This window comes from Cryptosporidium parvum, chromosome 5 (assembly GCF_000165345.1).
Source record: "Cryptosporidium parvum Iowa II chromosome 5, whole genome shotgun sequence".
NCBI lineage: Eukaryota > Apicomplexa > Conoidasida > Eucoccidiorida > Cryptosporidiidae > Cryptosporidium > Cryptosporidium parvum.
In genome coordinates, this window is record NC_006984.1 from 129,449 (window position 1) to 156,203 (window position 26,755).

A 26,755-nucleotide genomic window follows, 5' to 3' on the forward strand; every position below is an offset into this window, starting at 1 on the left:
ATTAACTGAGAAGTAAATGTTAAATTAAAAATAACTTAATTTATTAATTCTTTCATATGAATCAACGAGTTATAATTAATTTTTATTAACTGGAAAAAAAAAATTAAAATGAGTTGAATTTATAATATATATTTATATAATTTTACTGGTACCAAAAATAAATAAAATAATTATTCAATTAATGAAATATTAGTTTCTTCATCTAGCATTTCATTTCGTAAACACAATAACCTGTGTTATAACAATTTATTTTAGTATTCTAATGTTTTCCTTTTAAAGTTTAATTGAAAAATTACTGTGGGAAACACAATTAGTCGGTATCAAACACTTTAATATATGATTTCCTTTTGAGTAAATTCTCTATCTTATTTTTATATTTTATAATAATAATATTGATTATTCCAGTAATTATTTTAAATTTTAATATTCCAGATTTATTTTCAACGAAAAATCACATATAATTTGACAATTTTTTCCATTTATTTTAATTATTTTTTTTAAAAAAAATTATAAATATATATATGTAAATATATATATATTCGGTACCGTTATTGGCGCCAATGCCATGATCACCTTTGGCGCCAATAGCTGAATTAAAATTAAATGTCAAATGAAGATTAAAATAAAGTTAAAAAAAAAAAAATAGTTGGAATTTATACGAATATATCGAGCAATCAGATAATGAGCAGTATTGTGAGTTGTTACTACTGTAAGGAAGGGAAGGTTGTAATGAAAAGGTGCAAAACAGGGTACCTAAGTTGCAAGAAATGTTTTATTGATAACTTTGAAGAGGAGGTACATGAATATATAATGGAAAATAGGTAAGTAAATAATGATTGAATGGAACTTTCCATTAAGAAAAATTTGAATAGGTTTTTAATATGACTGCGTTTCATATTTAATACCTTATTGTTAATATTTAAAATTCTAACTTGTTTTAATTATCTTATTTTATTGAATGAAATACAGTATGTTTAAAAGAGGAAATAGAGTTGGAGTATGTATTTCAGGAGGAAAGGATTCAAGTGTTTTATTAAATGTATTATATGAACTAAATAAAAGAAAAGATTACGGTATAGAATTGGAATTAATTGCGGTAGATGAAGGAATTAAGGGATATAGGGATGACTCTCTAGAAGTTGTTAAATATCAGCAGGAATACTACAATTGTCCCTTAACTATTCTATCCTTTAAAGATATGTTTAATACAACAATGGACGAAATTCAAAGTAAATCAAGCAAATCAAATTCGTGCACATATTGTGGTGTATTTAGAAGAAAAGCATTAGATATTGGAAGCTATAAAGTTAATGCTGATGTTATTTGTACAGGTCATAGTTGCGATGATACATGTGAAACTTTATTATTAAATATACTACGTGGCGATTTTAATAGATTAAGAAGATGTATTAACCCAATAACAAATAATGAGATTACTACAACTAAAGATCAAATGCAAAATCATGATTCTCAAAATGAAGCTTTCTTAAATATAAAGCCTAGAGTTAAGCCTTTAATGTATTGTTATGAAAAAGAAATTGTATTATATGCGCATTATCTTAACCTCAAATATTTCTCAACAGAATGTACTTATTCTGTGGATGCATATAGAGGAGTTTCACGTGAATTCATACGTAAGATTCAAAGCTTTGATTACAAATACTCTTTCAATATGATACTTGCAGCTCAAGAACTTAACCTTGAACAGTCTAATTCTAGTCCCAATTATATAGCTAGAAAATGTACTATTTGTGGATACATTTCATCATCTACTATTTGTAATGGATGCAACCTTATTAACGCTCTTAAACATGATAATCCAAACTTAATTCTTAAAAATCAAAGACAGAAAAAGAAAATTTTATTGCAAGAAAGTTAATATAAATCAATTATAAGTCTGCCCGCTTTAACACATAATATAATATTTCTTGATAATTATTTTATTACCAAGTGTTACATACATGATATATTTCAACTCAATATTTACAATATTATCAAATATGTATTATATATTCTATCAAATTCAATCTACAAATAATAAATCATACTTTATTATTATTTTTTTTTTATTTACTAATTTACAACTCTCCTCACTTTTTCCTCACTTTTTCACACATCTCACAATATTTTAATATGACCCAATTTTTACCACTCGTTAGCGTCGCCTTCGTAGCATAGTCTTGGTTATTGCGTCGGTCTTGTAAACCGAAGGTCACGAGTTCGAATCTCGTCGAAGGCTCGTTTTTACGAATTTCTCAAATTGTTTAACCTTGGGGCCCCCCTTTCCCGCTAAAACTAAATAGCGCGTGTACAAGTAAACGTGTAATTTATTATTTAAGTATTTTTTTAATAAAAATTTTGATTTTTTTTCAAGTATTAATAAATGTTATTAAAAATATTTATTTATATAATTAAACTCAACTATATGCTTTAAATTCCCAGTTTTTTTTTAATTTACTATCATTTAACTAAGTGAATATTTCAAAAGCACTCGCTTGTGCCGCTCAAAAATTTTATTCTTGAAAATTAAACTAATTACATGTAATACTATTCAATAATATAAATTTCCTTTTCATTTCACGAACTTATTACTTAAAAAACTATCTATAACTGTATCAATTTTTTCCTATTAATACTCTATTATTATGAATATCATCAATAGTTATTTGAAATATACTCTATAGGGAAATTAATTGAAAAAAAAAATAACGCGAATCATTTAAAATAAAATTCCTTCATTCTTTTGCTCCAAAATTGAATCACCAGAGTTCTTGATTGTATCGTATGAGGAGGAATCGTTTTCTTTAGAATTACTTTTATCCTTCTTTAGTTTCTCTTGAAGTTCAGCTTCTGCCCATTCCTTCTTCTTCTCTTGAATCTTCTTCAATCTAAAGAATTCTTCTCTCTCAATTTCATCCAATTCTCTTAAAATGTAATTCATACCATCCTCTAATTTTGGTAAAACTACATTCTGTAATGCATTTACACGACGATTTGTCATCTTAATCTCTTCATCTAAAGAAAAGAATGCAGTCTGTAAGCTAGCTAACTTGACTAAATCCCTTAATACTTTCATGTAAATTTCTCTAGTTGATTGAATTACTTGACCTCCACTTGCTACACCAATATGACATGTTTCTGTAGATGAATTATTATCAACATTCATCTCAAAAATTGGTAATCTAACACCTGCAATATTCTCAGTACCAACTTCCATTGTTACTGTTGGTCTTTTACATGATTCTATGATTCTATCTTTGAAATCACCAGCTGCCCATGTTGCCTTTGCCAATGCAAATGACGCTTCTTTAATATCATTACCTATTGAACGTTTTGTTTCAACAATTTCTTTTAACATTCCTCTAAATTTGTTTGATAAAGCATCACTCTTTCTTTTCAATAAATCATATCCTTGTTTTGCTCCTTTGCTCTTCAACTTTATTGCTTGTAAAGCCCTATAAATTAACAATTAATTTTCAATATTAAAAATTATTCTATATAAATTGTAAACTTACATTCGACTTGGTGTTGGTTTCTGATCCATTTTTCTTTTTTCACTAAAACACTATTTTCTCCTTTAAATTGCTTTTGTTTTACTAATAATTAAATTATTTATCTATTTATCTTCCTCTTATTTATATATAACCACTTTATTCTAAATACTATCCTATATTGTTATTATTTATATATATATATACATATATTCAATTACTGATATCCAATTAAAGAGAAAATATTATTTATACTTCCTATTATTATCCTTTGATAATATTTTATTTATTTATTTATTTTTCTCTCTTTTATTTTTATTATTATTATTATTTTTTTTGCCTCCTTTTTTTTTAACGAGAAAAAAAAAATTCGAATTTTTCCGATAATTTATATTAAAAAATAATTTCGGCGGGAACTCGTGGGGATTTGACCGCCATTTCACTATATAGGTATCGAGATCTTTATAAGTAATGAAAATAATTAATTAATTAGTTACATGTAAAAAAAAATTATAATTTTTTTTTTTTCTTTTTTGTGTTCTTTAAAATTATTATAAATGCAATTTTTTATTATTTATATTTATTTAAAAAATAATAATAATATTAATAAAAATAATAATAATAATGAATTACCAACTTTTTTTATTTTATTATTTAATTATTAACTGTTTAATATATGCATTTTATTGTAATGATGAAATTACATATTTAAAGGAAAAGGTGAAATTTATAATATTTGATGACTTTCATATTGGACCAGATGTAAGTAATTTAATTTATTATAATTAAATTATTATTAAATAATAAATTTTCTTATTCTATTTTTTTTTTTTTTAAATAGAATAAATCCATTTTAGATATTTTATTAATTGATAATAAGATTCCAAAAGATAATGTATATTATTTATCAGAAAATATTCCATACAAATATCCACAAGATACATTATTATTACCTATACTATTTAGATATGTTAAAGAATCCAATAATAATAATTTTGATTGGTTTTTTATAATTAATTCTTATACACGTTTTAATCCAATATTATTAAATGAATTATTATTTAAATTAAATAAAGAACAAACAATATTTGAAAAGATACAAAATGTTCCAAATATTAGTAGTAATATTAAATCTCCAAATAATAATTTTATTGGTGTTCAAATTAATGACAATGTTCCATCTATAGTACATCATTATAATTTGGATAAAAATTTTAAATATCCATTCCATCATTCTGGATATGCTATTAGAAGATTTACTATTGAATCTTTACAAGTATCAATAAAATCATCATCAAATTATATTAATAATAAAAATAATTACAAAATTTATACTGATGTAAATTTTGAGGTATGTTATTTCATTATGAGTTTACTATTAATAATAATAAAATTAATTAATTTATAGTTATCAAAATTAATTTATGATGAATTAAATATTAAATTAAAAGATATACCAGAATTTTGTATAAATATTGATGATACTGATCCAAAATATCATAAAAAAAATAGTATAATACCAAAAAAATGTATTACTTGGTCAATATCTTATCGAATTTCAAATAATTGTGTATCATTTTCACTTCCTTAAATAATATAAATCAAAAATATATTATTAATCCAAATGAAGTTGTTATTGCCATAAAAACTACTCAAAAATACCATAATAATCGTATTTCACAAATTAATCAATTATGGGCAAATAAAAAATATTTAAATTATAATTCAATTAATTCAAATCCTTATTGTAAGAATTATTTTAGTTCAATCTCACATTTAATTAAACCATTTAATGATAAATCTATTCATATTGATATTTTGAGTGATCATAATGATATTATTAATAATATACCCATAAACGATTTAAAAACTGGAAATCAATCTAATGGTCATTGTTTAAAATTATATTCTATTATACACTTTTTATATAATAAATATATTATTAATAACATCAATTCAAATTATAAAATCAAATATTTTGCTCTTGTTGATGATGATACTCTAATCATTCCATTTTCTTTACTTAATTCTCTAACTTATATAAATCACCAATATAATGATAATGATCATTTTGATTTATATCTTGGATTAAGATACTCATTTGGATCTATTATTGATAATTGGTCTATTGATTATATTACTGGTAAGTTTTACCTTTTTTATTTATTTATTTATTATTATTATTTTTTTTTTTTTACTATTWATTTAGGGGGGGGGGGTWTTATTATTAATTCAAATYCCTTATCTAAMCTTGCAAAAKGTAAAGGTAAKGTTAAAATTTTATAATTATTCCATTATTATTTATTAATTTCAATTATAGAATGTATTTGTAATAAACCTGATGAACCTGATGATATGGCACTTGGTAGATGGTTTAAATTTCTCAATATTAAAGCAATTAATTTTAATGGATTCCATCAAGCTGAATCAATTCACTATCATTCTTATTATAATTATTTTTCACATATTATTTCTTTTCATAAAATTGAATCAAATATTTATAATACAGCMCAAAAATATAATCCAAAAATATTTAATTTATTATATCCACMYATYGAATGATCKKAMTMRRTACMMARAAAATAATCATGATAATAATAAATTTGATGAATTATAATAAACAGTAATTATTACTAAGTTATTATTGTTTTTTTTTTTTTATCATTTCCATTTTATCTTAAAATTACGTGTCATGTTAAATTTTAATGTCAAAATAAAACAGCCCGCCTTTTTGTTTAATACTTGTAATAATTTAATATTATTCTTAAAATAATAATAAAATTATTACAAGCTTCCCACATTTTTTTTATTACCAATAATTTAGTTAAAATAATCCATAATATGTTAAAATTTTTTTAACATATTTATATATATATGTATATATGAATCCATATATTTAAACATTTAATATACTTGCTATAAATTATGGAAGTATTCTTTTCTCCAATAAGAATTGATAATAATAATAATGAAGAAAATATAAAATTCAAATCATACCAAAATTTTGCTTTCATTAAATTTTATGATCTTAATATTTTATGTGATTGTCCTTTAATATGTAAAAATGATTTAAATTATAATATTAATCAAGAATTATTTAGAGATTTAGATCTTGATAAACTGCATGAAGATACACTTTTTCCTGCAACATTTTTATTTAATGAATGTATTAATAATATAAAAGAAAATGAAAAAATTGAAGTTGATTTAATTTTAATTTCAAATCCATATGGACTTATTGGTATTCCTTTTTTGTTACATTATAATAATTATTGTAATTATTTAGAATCATTAGATTCATATTCAAATAATAATAATAATAATAATGATAATAATAATCAAAATAATATTAATAATAACAATAACCAAGATGATATTGATTACCATAGTGATGATAGTTATTCTGATGAAGAAAATTTTAAACAAAATTATTTAAATATTTATCAATGGTTAAATAAATATCCAAGTAAATTTGATATAACAAATTCTAAATTATTAATTACACCACCAGTTTACCAATCTGCAATATTATCTTTACAACAATTAATTGAATATTATAGTAATAATCCATTTAATAATATAATTGATCCATTTTTATGGTTAAAAACTCCTGATTTATTTAATATTATTTCATCAAAACTTATTAATAATAATAATAATAATAATAATAATAATAATAATAATAACTCTTTAAAAATTAGACATGAAATATTTTCAAATCTTGCAGAAAATGGTCCTGAATATTATTATAATCAATTCAGTTTTAATGATAATGAAAATATTATTAATTTTAATAGAAAAAATGATTCCAAAAATACCAATAATGAATTAATGAATTCAAGAGGTAGTACTACTGGTCTCGGTGCTGCAATTAATGCTGCAAGCCATATTTTTGATGGTAATATTCTTCAAAATTATCCAGCTACAATTGGTTGTAATACTTGTAATTCAAATACTAGTCATCCACCAATATTTGGAAAAACAACTGGTGAAGAAATGTCTTATTTACCAAAAATTTTTATTGAAAATCAATTTGTTAATTCTGTATCAAAAGATATTAATAGTAATTTTATCTCAAATGAAAAGAATAATTTCAAAATAGATTTAATTCATATTGGTGAAATTACTCAAGTTAGTAAAAACTTTTCTAAATTTAATATTCATTCATTTGATAGTGGATTCTGTCTTGGTGGTGTTGGATTTTATATAACAACTGATAATATGGACTTTGATATTAAAAAAACTAAAGAAAATCTTGCAATAATTGGACCAATATCTTTAGAATTTGATAGATATCCTGCTTCACTCTATCTTGGTGATTTATTAAATTGTAATAATCTTGTTTTTTATGGCAATTTTTATAATATTAAGAAATCATGTGATAATTATTATAATATTGACATTGTTGAAAATAAACAAGATGAATTAAAATCTTCGATATTACCATTAGTTAAAATAAAAGAAATTGATAAAGAATTAAAGATTGAAAATAATGATAAAAATAATAATGAAATTGGAAATGAAGATGGAAATGAAGATGGAAATGAAAATGAAAATGAAAATGAAAATGAAAAAAATAAGAAACTGAATGATAATTCACCAATTTATCAAATACAATTAGATAATATTTTTCAACATATTACTGATACTTTAAATAAGAATGGCTCCATATTAATACCTATTGATTGCTTTGGGCTTCTTTGTTTAGAAATTGTTGAATTTATTGGTCAAAAAATTTCTGAATTAACTATGCCTATTCAAGTTCCAATGTATATTATAGGTGGTGGTATTTCCACAATATTATTAAATGCTGATATATCTTCAGAATGGACTTCGCAATCAAGAACAAGAAAGGTTATGTTACCAAATCCAAATCCTCCTTTTTTATTTTCATTTTTAAAAAAATCGAATCGTCTTTATACATTTCATACTTTAAATGAATTATCAACGGTATATAGAGAACCTGCAATATTCTTTGCAACCAATAGTAATATGAAATTTGGGCCAAGTTATGATCTTTATAAAACATTAAATAAGAATCCAAATAATACACTTATAATAATAGATAGTCTTGTTGATTTTGAAAATTTTATTAATAATTTTAAAGAGAAGCCAATAATGAATATTAAACATTCCCCAATATATATTGAACCAAATATTTTTCAACTTATTGAAAATATTATTCCATATTTTAATCAAAACCAACAAAAATTTAACTTTATCATACCAAATATTAATAAAATGGATTCTATATTATTAAACAATCAACTTTTGAAAGATGAAAATTTTATAATTTTTCAGAATTATATTAAATTAATTCCAATTACGAATAAAATTATATATAATAATAAAAATAAGATTTTTGATATTACTGGTGATTGGATTCCTGTCAGTTTATCGTCTGATATAGCAAATAATTTAGAATTCAAACAGATCTATCCAAATTCATTTGTTAGTAAAACTGAAGCTTTTTTAAATTATGAGCAAGGTCAATTATTAATTGAGGAAAAAATGAATAAAAATTCCAATATTTCAAATAAAGATAATTCTCAAGTTGAGAAAAATGATTCTGAAACTGAATTCATTCCAAATAATTTTAATCCAGCTGATATTATTACTAAAGTTGATAATATTGATGATCTTTTTGAAGATGACTTTGATTTTGAATACGATTTACATAACGATCAACCAGTTCTTTTTGGTAGCATTACCATTAAGAATTTAATTAATGAGTTGAAAGAAAAAAAATTTGATGAAATTACTGTTAATTATAATGATTTATTCCAAGAAGAAAAAGTTATATCTATTTCAATACAATCAATTAATTGTGAAATTATTATTTTTTCTTCAAATAACTTTTTAATTAATTCAAACAATCGCAAATCAAGAGAATTAATTTATGAAATTATATCGTCATTACTCATTTCTGTTTAATCATTGGAATATTATATGTATTAGCAAAAGCTCTCGTTAAACATATTTTTTTTTTCTTTTCAGTTACTTTAACTTTTTCTTTCTTATTATGTTTTACAAATGAATTCCACATTCTTGGATCACCAATTTGCATTAATAATTTTTGATTGTTATGTAATTCTCTATAAACTAATAAATTCTTATGTTCAAAAGCATTTACTCTTTTTAATCCATTTTCACTAGATGGACACTTTAAACAATCTTCTCTTACACATTCTCTTAAACCACAATGATATGGAATAATATTTTGATCTTTAATTGTTAATGGATATGGTATTGATAAATTACATGAATCAAAAAATACTTTAAATGATAAATTATTATATATATTATTATAATATTTATCTTGCAAATAAGTAACAGACTCTGATTCCAAAATTTCGTCTTTTGTATTATGTAAATGTAATCTTATTGGCCAATTTACTGTTGAATTAAAAATCAATGATGCTGGTGGCACAGCCATTAATCCACATGTTGATGAATGTGATAATTTCCAGTGAGATTTTTGACATTTATCTGAGCAATAACTAACAACAAAACAACGTCTGCAATATCTAAAATCTAATTCTCCCTTTTTTTCTTGTTTGATTTTTATTTCTTTATTTAATTCAGCAGTTCTAACTTTTGAACCAACTGTGAAATTATTACAACTTGGATGAAAACATGGTACTTTTGCGCTTTCTTCTAATTTTCTTGAAATTGTACTTTCCTATATTAACAAATAATAATAAATAGTTAATTTTGTTGTTAAAACTTACCTTTATTCTACGATCTGTAATCCATTCTTGTAAACGTTTTAGATCAATTTCTTGTCCATTATATAACAATCTCAAATATTTTTTAACAATTTTTGTATCTTCCAATAAAATCTGTGAAAATGACCCTTCATTGCCGATTTCCTTTATAATTATTAAAATATGAAATAAATCATCAAACAATTAACTTACTATTAAAGCTTTTTTGAAATGTTTGTTTAACTGAATAATTGAAATTAATAAATTCTTTAAACTATCATATTCCCAATTCACCTCGTATACAAAAGAAAAATACATTGCATCAGCTAAAAATAATACTATTGGATATAATATTGATTCTTTATATTTTGGATCGCAAACAATTGAAAATATATCCCAAATATTATATTTCTCATTATTATATCTTAAATTCATGTTAGTTTGATTTCTATCATACCCAACAACTGAATATTCTTTTGTTTCTCGATTACTTCTGTTAATATTTTCACCACTTTTATCTAAATATATATTATCTGCATCTAATTCTGAATAAAATTTATATCCTTGGCCAAAAGTTGAGTAAACAATATATTTATTTACGAATTCATCTGTTGAAACGTAACTTAATAATTCCTTTGAATGCCCAATTAATAAACATTCATTCAAAAATTCAATATAGCAAGTAATTAACTTAAGATTGTTTCTATCATGTACCAAACTAATTGGAGAGTTGACCAGATGAAAGAATATTATTGAAGTCAAATTACTTGAAAAGACTCTAATAGCCAGCTGTTGAATATCCACATCTTTCGATTCAGATAATGAAGTCAATAAGGTTCTTAATGAATCAATATTGTTAAGTAGGGATGAAATTTTAATGTAATCAACCCATAATTCCATTGGGTTGTTACAAAATAATATTAATGTATTAATTCTGCATTCATAATAATACATCATATTTAATCTAACCAATAATCTAAGCACGCCAGGAATTTTGGTGTCAACCATTCCTGAAAGTAAATAATTGATAGCAATAAAATAATCCGGAAAAATTTGATTTCTTTGCAAATTACTTTCTGATTGATTAGAAGTATTTAGACTTTTAAGTATTTTTTCAGTTGATTGATCCCCAACTTTCAAATTATTATGTTGTGAAACAATAATAAAAAGCCATAATTCATGCACAACTGATGCCCAAAAATTTGGATTAGTAAATTTATATTTAACCACAGATAAAAGCATTGGAACTAATCCTATTAGCCTATTTGGATCAAACTGGATAAGTCCTTTTATTACAAAATCAGCGCTTGCTTCAGGTATTTTTGATATAATTGATTCTTTTACGTGTAGTAATCTATGCCTTATTCTTGTTACCTCAGATGTATCAATATCTTCTAATAATTCAAGACCAGATAATCCCAAAACACTATGAATGGTTGTTATATCTATTTCAATCTTTCTTTCACCCCTTCCTGAATCTTGCCCAAATTTTGTCTGGTTGAGTAATTCAGACTCGTTATTTTCTGCATTATCACTTTTTCCTTTATCTAAATTTTTTTGATTTTTTAATTCAGACTTTGATTTATTTTTAAATTTTTCAATCGCAGTTGGTAGCTTAGCCTTAATATATATACAAACTCCTCTCATCTTCTGCAAGGTCTCTCTTTCATGAAGTATTTTGCTTCTTACTAAACTTTTTTTAACTGCCAATGTATTTGTTTCCAAATACAATAGTTTGTCTACATTTTTATTTGTAATATGAGGGTGATAATCTACTGAGTAATCCATAAAAGGTTGTCTACTAGTTTCCATTTCACGAACTTTTGCTGCTGCTCTTGATATTATTTTTAATGATGTTATTTGATTCTCCACTGTTGGAGCTCTCTTCTTTTTCACATTATTTTTTTTATCCTTTGTTTTGCCTGCTTGCTTTCCCCTTTTATCAAGTCCTTTGAAATGCGCTATTAACTTCTCGGCCTGTGTTTGTTTGTTTCCAGATTGTACTTTACTTGCTATTTTTTCTTCGACCTTATTTCCCACTTTTTTTTCTTGTTTCTCCTCCATCTTTTTACCATGATTATGAATCTTTCCCTTTAACTTTCTGAGCCCCATCTTTATAATTTGGCTTATAATTTAAAAATTCTCCTTATTTTAAATTTTTTTCTATTTAAATTTTTTCATTAATATATTTTTTAAAAAATTCTGCATGCATTTCTACATGCACTTTTGTCCACATAGACTTTGGCGCCTGATGTGTTGACTATTCACGATATATTTGGAGTAATTTCTAATAATGGTCATAATAATCATATAAAATAGCTTATGAAATAATTTAATAATAGTTTATATCATGGTTTTATTTAGAGTTGAAGATTAGCTGAGAGTTTTGAGAGGTGAAGAATAATGTAATATAAATTACTAAAATATTCTATTTTATTAAATTGCGACAAATCGAAATAATTTGGGAAAACAAATAATTTATCAATATTAAGAATAAATTCTTTTATAAAATTTCTTAATATTTTTCTTAAGTCCTTATCGGCAGTTATGAATAATCCCGGACGTAAAGTAAATGAAATAAAATCTAATTCAAAAATGACTAATAAAAATGGGAAAAACCCCTAACCTAATAAAATATTATCTATTTAAATATGAATTTTTTAATCAAATATGATCTTTAAGACAAAAAATCAATCCAAACTTACGCAAAAAAAGTCAAATACAGAAAGCAATCACGGAAAATGTAATAATCTAATTGAAATAAGTAAAGATATGGACAATTCTACATATAAAAAATTTATCAATCGAAAAAGAAATGTATCTATATTATTAATAGTAATTATCTTTTTATTTTTCTGGTTTTTAATCATTAATAAGCAAGAGCTTTTTTCTAATTTAATATTTTTGAAAGAAAAATTTAATTTGCTTGCAAATAAGTTTAATACAAGTTTAAAAATATTTCAAAATTATCATTTATTCAGCTTTGATGAGAATTTAACTAAAACTCTTATTGGAAAAATATATGAGCTTTTTAACAATATATATTTAACCTTCGAGAAATGTTCAAATTTTCATTAATAGTAAACTTAGTTTAATGTATATATGGGCCAAGTATATTATTAATTTATCAATTTCAAGTATGAAATTTGAATACAAAAAGCTTTCAAGAAAGTACCAAATAATAATGCTTACAAATGCAATCATTCATAGAATGATTCAAATGATTGTTGCCAAATACTTTGATTTAATCCAAGGAATCAAGCATTTTATTATTAATTCTTCAAACTATACGTTTTATTTTACAACAATATCAATATTGGTGATAAATGTGATAATTTGGGATAATATTATAATGAAAAATATTGTTGAGGATTATAGACTTAATAATTTGAAGATTGTTACTAGTACTATTTCAAGTCTGCTAACAGTATTTTATCTATCAAATATTGAAAAATATACTAATCACTTCATTGGGAAGTATAATAATTATATTTATGGATTTTGTTCAAGAGCCTTCTTACAATCCGACAGCAAACAAAATAACGAATTTGGTTATTATAGTAAGAGGAAATTTACATTTATTTCAAATGAATGGTGGAAGATTCACAAACTTGAAAGTGTATTTAAAGGAGTAGAAATTATTAACGAAATTAAGAAAAGGTCCCACCCGGAAATAACAACTGAAATTACAAATAAAGTCTCTATATTTAACTTTGAATTTCTTAAAAAATTAAAATATAAAGGACAAATTTCAAAAGACATTTGTAATTTTTTAATAGATGGGAATCAAGAAATACGAATAATAACTAGAATTCTCATTTTTTCTATCAGCACATTAAGTGTCACTTATATATTATATAGTGAACATAAAAGAATCAACATAAACAATAATATCACCTCCCACTCAAAAATTTATACATTTTTTACAGTTATTTCAGGTTTGATTATTCCTATATTATTAAACAATATACAGAAATTTAGTGCATATAAAGAACAAGGACAGGTTATTTTTTTATTATTGTTTTTATCATTAAAACTAATAACCAACCATAAGCATTTTCTAATGTTAATATTCGAGTTGATTAACAATATAAAATCTAAATTTACTTCAGAAAATAACTTTGAAAAAATAATTCTACAAAACCAAGATAGGGAAGTATTACCAGAAGAAATTAAAGATATTAAGAATAGTTTGCCACAAATTAATGAAAACTCTTCATTATCAAGAGAAACAAATAAAAAAACTAGCTTATTATTAAAAAGTACTAAAACCCATTCAAACTCTTCAAGTTGTGAAAATAAATACAAAAACATGAAAAATCACTCAAATCAAAGAAAGCAACAATCATCCAGAGATATAAGCAAGACCAGAATAAAGTATTTGAATGATATAATTCGTACAAAAATAACAAGTAAGAATGGAATTCAAGAAATATTTGATAATGTCACAGATATCAAATCAATTCAAGAAAAGAATTCATATTTATCTTTTTTTGCCAAAACAATAGAAATATTTAAAAAGATTATAATTTTTTTAAAGGACTTGATAATTAATATATTTAATGAAAAAATTGTGGGTTCTATATTTTACTTACTATTCAAAGATTGTAGAGGAATAGTATTAAGCTCATTTGATCATTACAAAATAAATAAATATATTCAAGAAAGTAAGATCTCAATGGAATTAAAAGAAGAGTTACTTAGAAGCATGACACTTTGCTACACAAATATTGGAAATCCACAAATTATTAGATCAATCAATCTTTCAAAAAAAGATTTAATACAAGATTTAGAGAATTTGAAGATCATTTTGCCAAATACACTGGTAATGGAAAAATTAAAATCAATTCAAGATAAATCATCTTTAAGTCAAATTGAAACAATATTGCAACCATTTTCCGGAATTAATTCACTTGAGGAAAAGATTAATGCAGAAATTCAGTATTACTTAATATTAAATTCAATTAATATATTATCAGATAGTTGTGAAGCCATTAAAGAATCATGCAAAGCAATTATTAATTCTGAAAGCCTTATTGAATTAATTAATAATATTACAAATCATGATTTAGATAAGATTAATTTACTGTTAAATACAAATATGGATTACAATATTATTTCAAGCATTATTAAATCTGTAGTATTAATGGATGAAAATAAAGCAGGTATTTGGAATAGATTTTCACTAATAACTAATTCAATAAGTAAAGTTCATTTAGAACTTGTATGTAAATTAAATAAATTAAAAGATATTGAGATTAATGAAATATTTATTCAATGGAATATATTAAGAGCAGGATTGAAATATATTTTGCATCAGATAAAAAATAATCGTAAATCTTATGAAGATATTTATATGGGAGGATTACCGTTACATACGTTACAAATGGCATTACATTATTTAAATACTTCAGCAAGAAAAACATCCGACTTAGTTCAAGAATCTATTATAGCTTGTAGCGAATTCTGTTTATACTTTAATTTAAAAACCATTGAAGAGTTACACGAATTAAATAGAACTTCTTTAGGTCAATCAAAGTTATTTGAATTATGCAAGAGAGATTGTAATGATATTTTAAGATTAATTCAAACAATAAAAAGTGTATTAGAAGAATTATGTGAAAATAAAATAAGAATTGATGGAAAAGAAATTGATATTAGTTATTTATCATCAATGTTGCCTGCCGTAACATTAAATTCGGAGCATAAGTATTGTAGAAAGGAAACAGAATCCAGTTGTAAGCTACATGGTAAAGGATTACATGACACATTTAGATTGTATGCTGAAGGAAATTTTCCTGCAGTTACAAACACTATTCAGCCTATCCAATCTAAAAGAGAGACTTCAAAATTTATTCCAGAAAGGCCAAGAAGTTCAATTCCAAGGGAAGCCTCAGGGAATAAAGAAGGAATCTCAAGTATTAACACGGAGGAAAAAAATCACATTGGTAAAAACAATGAGTCATTTTTAAATCAAACAGGACTAAGAAAACCAAAAGAAATTATTAGAAAAGAAGGAAATAATAATAATGAAGAGAATTTACCTTTTTTACCATCAACCCCGGATGAGTTGATTTAATTCAATTCAATTTTGAAAAGAAATTACCTTTTAAGTATCTTATAAATATATGGAGTGAGTGTAATAGTAGAAAATAATCTAAATGGTTCAACAATTTTTGTTGATATCCAAGCTATAAATAGTTTACCAAATGGAGTTTCCATTCTTTGTTCAATTTTAGAAGAATTAATGTGATTATCTAACCTTAATACTGAAATCAATTTTATCAATTTTGCTGCATTTATAATATTATTAATTGCTAAAATCCAGAATGAAATAAATGTTGCTAAATATATTGTAAAATATGTGAATATACTGGTATATCCGTACTTATTCCACAAATTCTTCATTTTTCCAAATCCGTCTAATAGCCTAAACTTTTTATCCAAATCACTGATATTAATTTTGCTAAATTGGTTTTTCAGACTGTGATAATAATATGGGCAAAGTCTTTGACTTCCAGATAAACAATAATTTAAATTCTTGAAGGAATTATCATTTCTGAAAGGAGAAAAATATTGATTAAAGGTACTTGAACTGTTAAATAAGAGTCTAGAACTACAAAAGGAAGAAATTGGAATAAATATTGAATTTTTGTAAGTTAAATTTATTGTCTTTGATACTTTTTTCAATGTTGATGAACTAAAAAATAATTTATTGCCAAATATCATCCTTTATAACAAATAATTGCGAAAATTTAAACATTCTTTTTTTTTTTTAATAATTACCGGTGACACGTAATTTAAAAAAAAAAAATTTCCACAATATTACGTGTTTACATGTAATACCGGTATTGAAAAAAAATAAATTAGAATTTTGTGAATTTTTTTAATAATTTTTTTTCAATTTAAAATTGGTTTAAATTATCAGCAGAGGAAAAAGGAAAAAAATAAATAAATAAATCTTCAAAGGAAAAATATTAACAAGTTAGTAAATGTACTTAACAATTTTGAGAAACAAAATATTTAATGAAAACAATAATTTTTGAACCAGGGAGAACCATTTGTAAAGGAGGGAATAGTGAAAACTTATTGCCAACTGTTGAAGTTCCATCAGTTTGTTTCCTAAAAAATTTTGAAAAAGAAGGCAATGAAAATAAACTTTCAGAGCTTAATAATTTACAAGAAACAAATAAAAATATCCGCAATTTAAAGAGTAATATTTTGTCAAAAGATGAATTAAAAAGAATTGTTCTAGTTGGAAATGAAGCAATTAAGAGCTTGGAATCAACAAATGGGAATTTAATATATCCTCTTCATAGAAATTTAGTAATGAGCGATTGGTTACTCTGTGAGTTAATTTGGGAGCAGGTATTACTGGAATTAGGAGTAAAGACTAAAATTGAAAAATTTAAAAATAAAAAGTTATCATCTGAATCTGGATCTGAATCTGAAAATCAAGTATTAATGGTTATATTGCCTTCTACAGGAGGAATTCTCATCAAAGAGAAAGTTAATGAATGGCTCAAAGAAAATTATGATTTTAATCAAGTAACTTTTATTCCAGCATATTTACTAACTTTATATTCATATGGTAAAGAAACTGGAATAGTTGTTGATATTGGATCATTTTGGACTAATATTACTCCAGTAATTGAAGGAGTTTCTGATGATAATTATTCTTTAAGCATTCCAATTGGAGGAAGAAGTTTGGAGGAATATATGAAAATCTTATTATCTAGAAGAGGATTAAAATTCTCTGGAAAAAAAGATACCAAATTTATTGAGGAAACAAAAGATGACTTGCTAGTTAGAAATATATTAAGCGAAAATTGTTTTGTTTCTACAGATGAAAAAAATACTAGAGAAATTATTTCATACACAACTTCATATTTGGAACTTATAAGAGTTAACTCAAAATTAAATAATAGTAAATCTATCTTCTTAGAAGAGGAAAGATTTCAAGTTACTGAAAATGTTTTCTTCAAACCATATAAAATTGGAATTGAATCCCCATCCATTTGTGAAGCTATACTTAAAGTAATAAATAAATGCCCATTAGATACTAGAACCCTTTTAATGGAAAATATTTTCTTAACAGGAAGGTCATCATTATTTATTGGGCTGCCTCAAAGAATCCAAGTTAATCTAACACAACTATTCTTAGACAGCAAGTTAAGAGGAGATACTAATCGATTAAATAAGTACAAATTCTACGTAAATGATGATCCTATGAGAGATGTTTCAACTTTTAAAGGTGCTAATATTTATTTGCAGTTAATTTAACTTCAAAAAAAAGTTATCATTGGCCTTGATGGAATAATTTGAGATAATTTATCAGCAGATATCTCTGAACAATCTTGTTTTGTGTGTTTTACTTTTACGCTCTCCAAACCTAAAGATTTTGAAATAAAGTATGATTGAGTTGAGAAAAGTTCAAATTCATCAAATGGAAGGCATGTACTGAATGCTGAATCATTCTCTTTAAATTCACTGGCTTTTAATGAAATAAATGAAAGCACATTCTTAAGCATATTCTTATCCATCTGTTCTATTACAGGTGTTTTTCTTAATTTTGAAACATAATCTTTTGGAAGAACTCCTCCCTCTTCATTGATAATCTTCTGAACTTGATTCAAGCCTTCTATTTGCCAGTCTTGATATTCATTTGAGACATAAATTATTGCTGAACTTGCTTTCTGTTTACCAACTCCTGTTGATGCAGATCCACCTTTTTTAGCACTACTCCATTTATCCATTGATTTTCTAAAATCTTCAATTGACTTTATTATCAAATTCAACATTTTACTATGATTTGGAGAGAATCTAAATTCTTTAATTGAATCATCATTGAAATCTGGCCATTTCATATTTACAATAAATCCTTCATTCCCTAAAATATCTCTCCAAATATATTCACATGTATGTGGAGCTATTGGCGTTAAAATCTTAATTTGTGTTTCTAAAATTTATGAAGTTAATATATTTGATTTAATATAGATTTATTAAAAATTATAGAGAAACAATTAATTCCAATTAAGCCAAGTCGAGTTTAAAATTATTGTTTTTTTTCAACCAATTCTTAAATAAGTTAAGTTTGAAATAGTAATGATTAATCGAAGTCATTTTTGGAAATATAGAGAATGAAATCGTCCTTCAAGAATCAAAGTACTAAACTTATTCTTGAAAGAATTAAATATTATACTTTCACTCCCAAATTGTTATCCTCCTGGAGATAATCTAAAGACAAACAAAATAGTAGAATATTGTAATTAGGATTAGAACAGGAGGTTTTGCTTTTATAACCAATATAATAAAAGATTTACTTGACTTTTAGATTAATATTTGATTTCATATTATTACAAACCTTGATATAGCAATATTTTTGACTCCATTTTAATTGAAATAATGTTTCTCATAATGAAATAAACTTACCTATAAATAACTTTAATACATTGGTATTTAAGAAAAGATCATTAGAGTCACATAATAGACGATATTGATCTCTTCTAAGTTGAAATTCAAACAAAGCATACTTTAATGCATCTCTATATGCAAAATTCTTATATGAATTATAAGCTTCATTAGCAAGACGAATAACTTCACTTGTAAATATTTGATCAGCCTGATTTAAAGCATTTAAAGCGTTTGGATTTTCTTTAAGGAAAGTTTGCAATTCAGAATTGGACATTTCCTGAGATCCACATCTCAGTTTATCTTTATTCTCAACATAAAATTGAGCAGATTGAATTATAGAGTAAAGTCTCATAATAGCAGAATTAGCAATATCTCGGCAGAAGTTTGCATCATCAATAGTATCGCCGGCATCAGCTAAAGCAATTCTACAAGCATCTGCAGAATATTCATTAATTCCATCCTCTAGTGTAATCCAATTTCCAGTGGATTTACTCATTTTCATGGAATCGATCATAACATGACCATTACAATAGAAACTTCTTGGCCATAAATCTTTCCTATCCTCCCAAATAGCAGCATGATTATATAAACACATTGTTAGATGGTTAAATATTAAATCTTTTCCTGAAACTCTACAATCCAGAGGATAGAAATATGAAAACTCATTTCTCATTCTATCAAGTTGTCCTCTACCAATATTCTTAATTAAATCTTCAGATGGCTCATCTGTTAAACAAAAGACATAGTTAAAAAGATCATCATTAACATATTCAATAGGAATATCCATCAATCCCTTTGATCTGCCTTCAAAGTCAGAATGGAAGAAATGGCAAATTGTATAATAAGCCATATAAATTGTAGAATCGGATAAAGACTCAATTAATACCTTTTGGTTATTTTCAGTATCCCATGGAAGATAAGTCCCTAAACCATAAGATCTAGAGCATGCCCACTCTCTTAACCAATTAATAACTTCCAAGAATGAAGTTCTTACTTGTGGATAGAATGTTTCAAATGATTTTTCATCATTAACCCAGTCATAAACATCTTTTCTCCATTTTTCTTCTCCATATTCAATATACCATTGTTTACATAAAGCAATAATGCAAGATTCTCCTGTTCTACTAATTACGGTATTTTCAGGCTCCAAATAAACGAGAGCATTTTTATCATCTATTAATTTTTGTTTAGCTTGGTCCTTAATCTCCGAAACTTTCATACCCTTAAAGTCACCTGATATCATTACTCCGTCGTAAAAGCCTTTTTTGTAAACCTCTTCCTTAGCTTGTTTTAATTTAGCTGAATCATTTTGACTTTGAATCTTATATTTTAAATATACAGCCTCTCCAGCCAAAGTTCCAAGTTCTGGAGTATCAATAATTGGAACCAAATCTAATAACCAATCTTCTTGAATATTATATTTTTCTCTAATTCCTACTTTCGATTTAATATCATTCCAAGCAGCATAATCATCTGGAGAATCGGAAGGTACTGATGAAACTACTCCAGTACCTTTATCCATTGAAATTGAAAACATTGGTAAGGTATAAATCTTAGAATAGTATGCATTAGGAGGCATTAATGGAGTTCCAATTAGTTTTTCTCCACTAATTGTTGAAAAAGAGATAACCTCAGGTAATGAATTAACACTTTTACCTGTGGGTATTGATTTTTCACTAACAAGTGGTACTATTCCTTGATATGCCATATTATAAGCGCTTTTCTTAGAACATATAAATACTGTGTTACAATCAGCAAGTGCTTCTTCTTTGCTATCATAAACTTTCCTCAAAACACCATCAGTAGTTTCTGATGATTTGCAAATTGGAGAGTCAAATGCTAAAATTAAATCGTATTCCCCAGTGGGTAATATCCAACAGTTAGTTTGGCCATACATAGTTTCTGGTCTTAAAGTTGCACAAACTAAAAACACATCCCTTCCGCCCACTAATTCCTCAATATCTTCTGGTAAACTTAGTGCTTTCAACTTAATTAAAGTATATTCTTGAGGTCCAACGCCCTCACCTGAAGATCTATCGTGGTCAGCACAAGGCTGATTTTCTATTCTACTAAATACTGCAGGCCTTAGTCCATATCTTATTTTATCTTTCTTAAACTATAATGTAATTAAAAATTAATATTATAATTTTTAAAAAAAAAATCCAAGTATTGATTTAAAACTTACCTTCAAAGTTCTGAACTGCCATTTAACGAAAGCATCATAGTAAGGATTAATATCAGTTGTAATAAATGATCTCCTCCAATCAACAGCAGTTCCAAAATTCTTTAAATCTTTCTTTGTAAGTGGGGGAAAATATTCTGTCCAATAAATTGGGTCAGTAAATTTACTAATTTCTTCTTCAGGAATACCCATTGCTTTAAGAATTTCTGATTGGGTTTTTGCTCCCCCAGTTTTAGCTGCAACCTTACTTTTAAGTTGTACTTGGCTTGTCTCTTGTTCTTTATCATCATCAGTTTCAGCTAACTTTGGTGAATTCAACTCCATCTTTAACTTATCTGCGCTTGCACAAATTGGCATTCCCGTACAATGAAAACCAAATGGAAATAATACATTTTTATTATTCATTCTTTGGAATCTTGCTTGAAAATCTGCTTTTGTCAACGTAAAGGCATGCCCCAAATGTAACCTTCCATTCATATATGGATATGGAAATGTAATCATGTATTTTTCACGAGATGGATCTACATCTGCCTCATATATTTGACTCTCTTCCCAGAGTTTTTGAACCTGATGCTGTACCGAAAGTAATTTATCCCTTCTTTGTCTTGAACCTCCAGTATTTCCAGAATCATTGGCTTTTGTACTCATATTCACTGATAATTAATCCGCCCCTCAAACAAATAATCACGAGGCTAAAATTGAAAATTAAAATATAAATATAGAATATATATTTATATCACTAGTTTACATCAAAAGTCAAACTTTTCAAGTTAAATAATAATAGAAAAAAAAATTGTAATGACGTGTTTTCGGCGCCACCACAATTAGTTACTACTTAAATATATTTAATGTCATGTGGATGGTATTTATTAAATAATAATAATATTAACAATAATATGTTGAATGAATATAATAAACCAGCACAATTTAAATACAATATATAGATTCTGAGGGGAAAATATTTTATTTAAAATGTCAGAAAATGAAGTTATTGATAACTATATGAAAATTAAGAACCAAATTAAAGAGCTTTGCTCAGGTTTTGAAAGTTTTCCCGAACTATTGGTTGTAAGTAAGTACCAGAGTGAGGAGAATATCAAGTTACTGCATGAAAAAACCGACCAAAAGATATTTGGAGAAAATTATGTACAGGAGTTGATGGAAAAATCTAGGAATTTACCCAAATCAATTAAATGGCATTTTATAGGTCACTTGCAAAGTAATAAAGTTAAAACTTTATTATCTATTGACAACTTGGAAGTTATAGAAACAGTTGATTCAATAAAACTTGCGCAAGTGTTAAATAAAGAATGTCAGTTACAAGGAAGATCAGTTTTGAAAGTAATGATACAGGTAAAGACTTCAAATGAAGTCAACAAATCAGGAGCTCAAATTTCTGAAGCTATAAATATTTTTGAATATATAATTTCTGAGTGTAGGAATCTCAAATTTCAAGGTTTAATGACAATGGGAGATTCAGATGTTAACCTTACTAGTGAATGTTTTAATAAGATGGTAAATTTGAGAAATATTATCAATGAAAAGATTTCAAAGAATGGCAACTATGATCAGTCTATTGAATGTAGGCTCAGTATGGGAACTACAAGAGATATGGAAATAGCAATAAAAAATCATACGAATGAAGTAAGAATTGGAAGTGCAATTTTTGGAGATAAAAAGAAAGGTTAAAGTTTAAGTCCTGATAATAAATATAGATATTTACGTTAAAGACAATAAAATTTATCAACAAGTTTACATTAATATAAAATTATAGATATATCTTATAAAGCATAATAAATATATGAGGGGGGAAAGTAAATTTGATCATTCTACTTTGGTATCTTCCTTTATATTCACTTCGCTCTTTAAATTAAATAGCTCAGCTTCTTTATTAAGAATCGAATCAATATCTTTACTAGATTTCAAACTATTGAAATGTTGTTCGATCGCCTTACAAAGAATTGAAACACTTGAATCTGGCTTATTGTAAAGATAACAATTAGAAAATATTTGCTGTATATCTGCTATTGTTTCCCTACAAAGTTCGTACTCACCATTTCTAAGTTTCTTGCGTATTAGACTAAAGTCCATTGGCTTTGTAATAATCTTATAATAATCTGAACAGTTCCAAGCTTTCTCATCAACAGGCTTATCGAAAATCCAGGCACCCTCTTGTTTTCTGAGCTCTTCAACACATTCGCTGATAGTTTTATACCACGATGCTCTGAAAGGATCAGAATTTGGCTTCAAACTTGCGACTGGTGACTCTTTTGACCAAACTGCAATGTTTGGAAATTTTTCTTCAAACTCCTCAATTTTTATTTTTGGAGCGAAATACCACTTTCCGTCACTCCCCTTAAATTGTAATCTATAACACTGTCTTATTTCAGAATCTTTAATTCCTCCCTCACCCACAATAGAATTACACAAAGATACTCTATCAAGGCTGGCATCCTTTTCTAAGTTACCCGAGCCTTCAAATGCATTAGCACCCATTCCCGCTCCGCCAGAGCTAGCCATCCTATTTTTTAAAATATTTGCTAATTGTTTATGCCCACTTTTTAATGCATAAGAATGTGCTGCTTGTCTATTCTTATCCTTAATCCCTGCATCAGCTCCATTATCTAATAATAACATACATGTTTGAGATCTCCCATCTCTTGCTGCATAAAATAAAGCAGTTTGGCCAACATTGTCAGAAAGATTCGGTTCTGCGCCTTTATCCAATAAAAGTTTTACAGCTTCAAACCTACCATCCCTAGCTGCATAAAACAAAGCTGTCTGATTTACTCTATCAGTATGATTGACGTTGCAGCCATTATCTATCAAAAATTCAGCTGTCTTTACATTTCCATCCCTGCAAGCAAAAAACAATGCAGTTTGTAAGCTAAAATCTGTGGATGCAACATCTAGCTCTGGGCACTTCTCCAAAATCTTCTTACAAACCTGAAGTGCTTCATCATCGTTTGTTCTTTGAACTGCATAAAATATTGCATTAGCATTCGTAACTGAACATTTTTTCGATAATTCACTACTATCTAATGTATCTATCAGATCCAATGTTGACTGTACACCATCCCGTCGAATGGACTCTATTAGACGGCTACTTTCAAAACTCACTAACTCTCCCATTTCATATAGAGTCTTTTCCTATATTTTTAATTTGGGAGGAAAAAACTCGTTTTTTCCTATTTTATTCTTCCTTATTCGCCGATAGTTAACTATCCAATTTTTGACTAAACTATGGCGCCGGCGGCAATTTCCATGCCCACACTTTTTTATTACCGCCTGTCCGATGCATGCTTGAAAAAATTAGTGGAAATTGAAAATAGTGCCTGAAGAGGAGAAATAAATTATTCTTCCCAACTGTCATCTTTGTTTAAAACAAGAGCAGACTAGGAAGCCTACTTTTTTCTTTGATTGATCCCTGAAAAGTAAAATAAAGGAACAAAGTAAATCTAAAGCTTATAAATATTGCAAATAAAAAATATTATTCGAAATTTTTATAATAATATACACCCATTAGAAATTGTATCATAAATTTAGCAATCTTCGAGGTGAAAAAAAAAATACTTCTTCTTACAGTAACATATTGTAGCCCACCCAAAGAAGATGGAGAATGGTAAGTTTAAATATTTAGAAAAATTACATTTAAGATTATAACTTTTAATTTACTATTTGTAGATATTGACTCAAAAGGAATGCATTTACCTCCGAATATTTCTCTTGTGCCTCCAGAAATACCAACCAAATTGATGGCACAGGGAGTATTTCATGTAAGTTAATCATTTTGAACATGTAATGTGCAATTTATTCTTAATTTTAGGAGAGAGTTGTGGAAAAGCCTAAGGTTATTAATGAAGAAGAAATTGTTGAAATAGAAACAATAGAGTACCGAGAAAAGTTGGTCGAAGTCCCAGAGATTATTTACAAAGAAAACATTATAAAAGTTCCAAAAATTGAAATACAGGAAAGAATTATAGAAGTTCCTAAAATTAATGAAGAAGAGAAAATAGTTTATGTACCAGAAGTGAGATATGTGGAAAAATTTGTGGAAAAGAAAGAAAGAGTATTAAAGGAAAAAACAGTTTTTGTTCCAAGAGTTGAAGTTCAAGAGAGAATCGTAGAGGTGCCTAAAATAGTAATCGAAGAGAAAATTGTTGAAGTTCCACAAATTCAGTACAAAGAAGTTATTATGGAAAAGATCTTAGAAATACCACAAATACAAGAAGAAATTGTGTGGAAAGATGTGGTTGTTCCAAACATTCAGCCAAGATATATTGAAACTGAAAAAATCGTAGAAATTCCTGTTGTACAAACAATAGAAAAGTTGGTACATGCGTCAGTTCCTCAGTATAAAATGATTAAACAAGATATCAATGTCCCAATCGTAGATATTAAAACAGTTCCAAAAGATTGTGTATTAGAAAAATTGAAATATGTGCCTGTTCCTGTTGATAGATATCAAGAAGTACAGGTGCCAAAATATGTACTTAAAACTGTTGAAGTTCCTGTTCCTGTTCCAATTGAAAAAATTGTTGAAGAAGAAGTACCGGTACCAATATCTGTAGAAAAAGTTGTACATGTGCCAAAAATAATACAGAGGCATGTACCGCGTACATTTAATGTTCCAATACCTGTATATTCAGATGCATTGATAGAATCAAGGGTAGGACTAATGCCATATAATACATTTTTATCTATTAATCATGAATCAGCAGAAGAATCATCTCAGCAATTAACACCACCAAATAATATTAGTCATATTCAACAAAATATACAGGCTAGAAGTAGTTATGGAACTGGAGTCGAAGTTAGTTCTAGCATCTCATTATTCAAATCCCCGGAAAGAGAAGCAGAAGATAGAGATTACTTAAATTAGATTAGTCAAAACCACCTTACATCTAATACTAATATCTAAAGAATTTAAAATAATGCTATTTTTAATTATAATAAATACT

The 26,755-nt window shown here is 26.0% G+C and overlaps 13 protein-coding genes and 1 non-coding gene across 14 annotated transcripts; 9 read left to right on the forward strand and 5 right to left on the reverse strand.

The window, feature by feature from the left end:
• Positions 1-958: 958 nt before the first annotated feature.
• cgd5_520 (MJ1157-like thiouridine synthase (Pploop atpase) plus Zn ribbon. involved in RNA metabolism.) lies at positions 959-1,879 on the forward strand (the record flags this gene model as incomplete). The annotated part of the gene is made up of 1 exon (XM_626012.1): positions 959-1,879. The coding sequence occupies one exon, from the start codon at positions 959-961 to the stop codon at positions 1,877-1,879; it is 921 nt and encodes a 306-aa protein (XP_626012.1).
• Positions 1,880-2,163: 284 nt separating this feature from the next.
• On the forward strand, positions 2,164-2,239 carry cgd5_525 (the record flags this gene model as incomplete). Its single annotated transcript has 1 exon — positions 2,164-2,239. It is a non-coding gene; the product is annotated as a tRNA-Thr (tRNA).
• A 480-nt stretch (positions 2,240-2,719) lies between these two features.
• cgd5_530 (vacuolar H-ATpase subunit D) lies at positions 2,720-3,469 on the reverse strand (the record flags this gene model as incomplete). The annotated part of the gene is made up of 1 exon (XM_626013.1): positions 2,720-3,469. A coding segment is annotated over one exon (750 nt), but the record flags the coding sequence as incomplete, so codon positions are not given.
• Positions 3,470-4,332: 863 nt separating this feature from the next.
• Positions 4,333-6,053, forward strand: cgd5_540 (hypothetical protein; the record flags this gene model as incomplete). The annotated part of the gene is made up of 3 exons (XM_001388215.1): positions 4,333-4,896; positions 5,058-5,774; positions 5,811-6,053. Coding segments are annotated over 3 exons (1,524 nt in total), but the record flags the coding sequence as incomplete, so codon positions are not given.
• Positions 6,054-6,416: 363 nt separating this feature from the next.
• On the forward strand, positions 6,417-9,425 carry cgd5_550 (hypothetical protein; the record flags this gene model as incomplete). Its single annotated transcript, XM_001388216.1, has 1 exon — positions 6,417-9,425. The coding sequence occupies one exon, from the start codon at positions 6,417-6,419 to the stop codon at positions 9,423-9,425; it is 3,009 nt and encodes a 1,002-aa protein (XP_001388253.1).
• A 977-nt stretch (positions 9,426-10,402) lies between these two features.
• Positions 10,403-12,310, reverse strand: cgd5_560 (hypothetical protein; the record flags this gene model as incomplete). The annotated part of the gene is made up of 1 exon (XM_001388217.1): positions 10,403-12,310. The coding sequence occupies one exon, from the start codon at positions 12,308-12,310 to the stop codon at positions 10,403-10,405; it is 1,908 nt and encodes a 635-aa protein (XP_001388254.1).
• A 558-nt stretch (positions 12,311-12,868) lies between these two features.
• On the forward strand, positions 12,869-13,276 carry cgd5_570 (hypothetical protein, 5 transmembrane domains near N-terminus; the record flags this gene model as incomplete). Its single annotated transcript, XM_626014.1, has 1 exon — positions 12,869-13,276. The coding sequence occupies one exon, from the start codon at positions 12,869-12,871 to the stop codon at positions 13,274-13,276; it is 408 nt and encodes a 135-aa protein (XP_626014.1).
• A 16-nt stretch (positions 13,277-13,292) lies between these two features.
• Positions 13,293-16,277, forward strand: cgd5_580 (hypothetical protein with 5 transmembrane domains near N-terminus; the record flags this gene model as incomplete). The annotated part of the gene is made up of 1 exon (XM_626015.1): positions 13,293-16,277. The coding sequence occupies one exon, from the start codon at positions 13,293-13,295 to the stop codon at positions 16,275-16,277; it is 2,985 nt and encodes a 994-aa protein (XP_626015.1).
• Positions 16,278-16,300: 23 nt separating this feature from the next.
• Positions 16,301-16,927, reverse strand: cgd5_590 (hypothetical protein with possible transmembrane domain within C; the record flags this gene model as incomplete). Its single annotated transcript, XM_626016.1, has 1 exon — positions 16,301-16,927. One exon carries the CDS (start codon positions 16,925-16,927, stop codon positions 16,301-16,303), a length of 627 nt encoding a protein of 208 aa, XP_626016.1.
• Positions 16,928-17,224: 297 nt separating this feature from the next.
• cgd5_600 (actin-like protein) lies at positions 17,225-18,481 on the forward strand (the record flags this gene model as incomplete). Its single annotated transcript, XM_626017.1, has 1 exon — positions 17,225-18,481. The coding sequence occupies one exon, from the start codon at positions 17,225-17,227 to the stop codon at positions 18,479-18,481; it is 1,257 nt and encodes a 418-aa protein (XP_626017.1).
• A 1,129-nt stretch (positions 18,482-19,610) lies between these two features.
• Positions 19,611-21,509, reverse strand: cgd5_610 (conserved hypothetical protein; the record flags this gene model as incomplete). Its single annotated transcript, XM_001388218.1, has 1 exon — positions 19,611-21,509. The coding sequence occupies one exon, from the start codon at positions 21,507-21,509 to the stop codon at positions 19,611-19,613; it is 1,899 nt and encodes a 632-aa protein (XP_001388255.1).
• A 1,236-nt stretch (positions 21,510-22,745) lies between these two features.
• cgd5_620 (conserved hypothetical protein) lies at positions 22,746-23,483 on the forward strand (the record flags this gene model as incomplete). The annotated part of the gene is made up of 1 exon (XM_626018.1): positions 22,746-23,483. A coding segment is annotated over one exon (738 nt), but the record flags the coding sequence as incomplete, so codon positions are not given.
• A 135-nt stretch (positions 23,484-23,618) lies between these two features.
• cgd5_630 (protein with 4 ankyrin repeats plus a bromodomain.) lies at positions 23,619-24,926 on the reverse strand (the record flags this gene model as incomplete). The annotated part of the gene is made up of 1 exon (XM_626019.1): positions 23,619-24,926. One exon carries the CDS (start codon positions 24,924-24,926, stop codon positions 23,619-23,621), a length of 1,308 nt encoding a protein of 435 aa, XP_626019.1.
• Positions 24,927-25,620: 694 nt separating this feature from the next.
• On the forward strand, positions 25,621-26,676 carry cgd5_640 (articulin family protein; the record flags this gene model as incomplete). Its single annotated transcript, XM_626020.1, has 1 exon — positions 25,621-26,676. A coding segment is annotated over one exon (1,056 nt), but the record flags the coding sequence as incomplete, so codon positions are not given.
• Between the last annotated feature and the right edge of the window lie 79 nt (positions 26,677-26,755).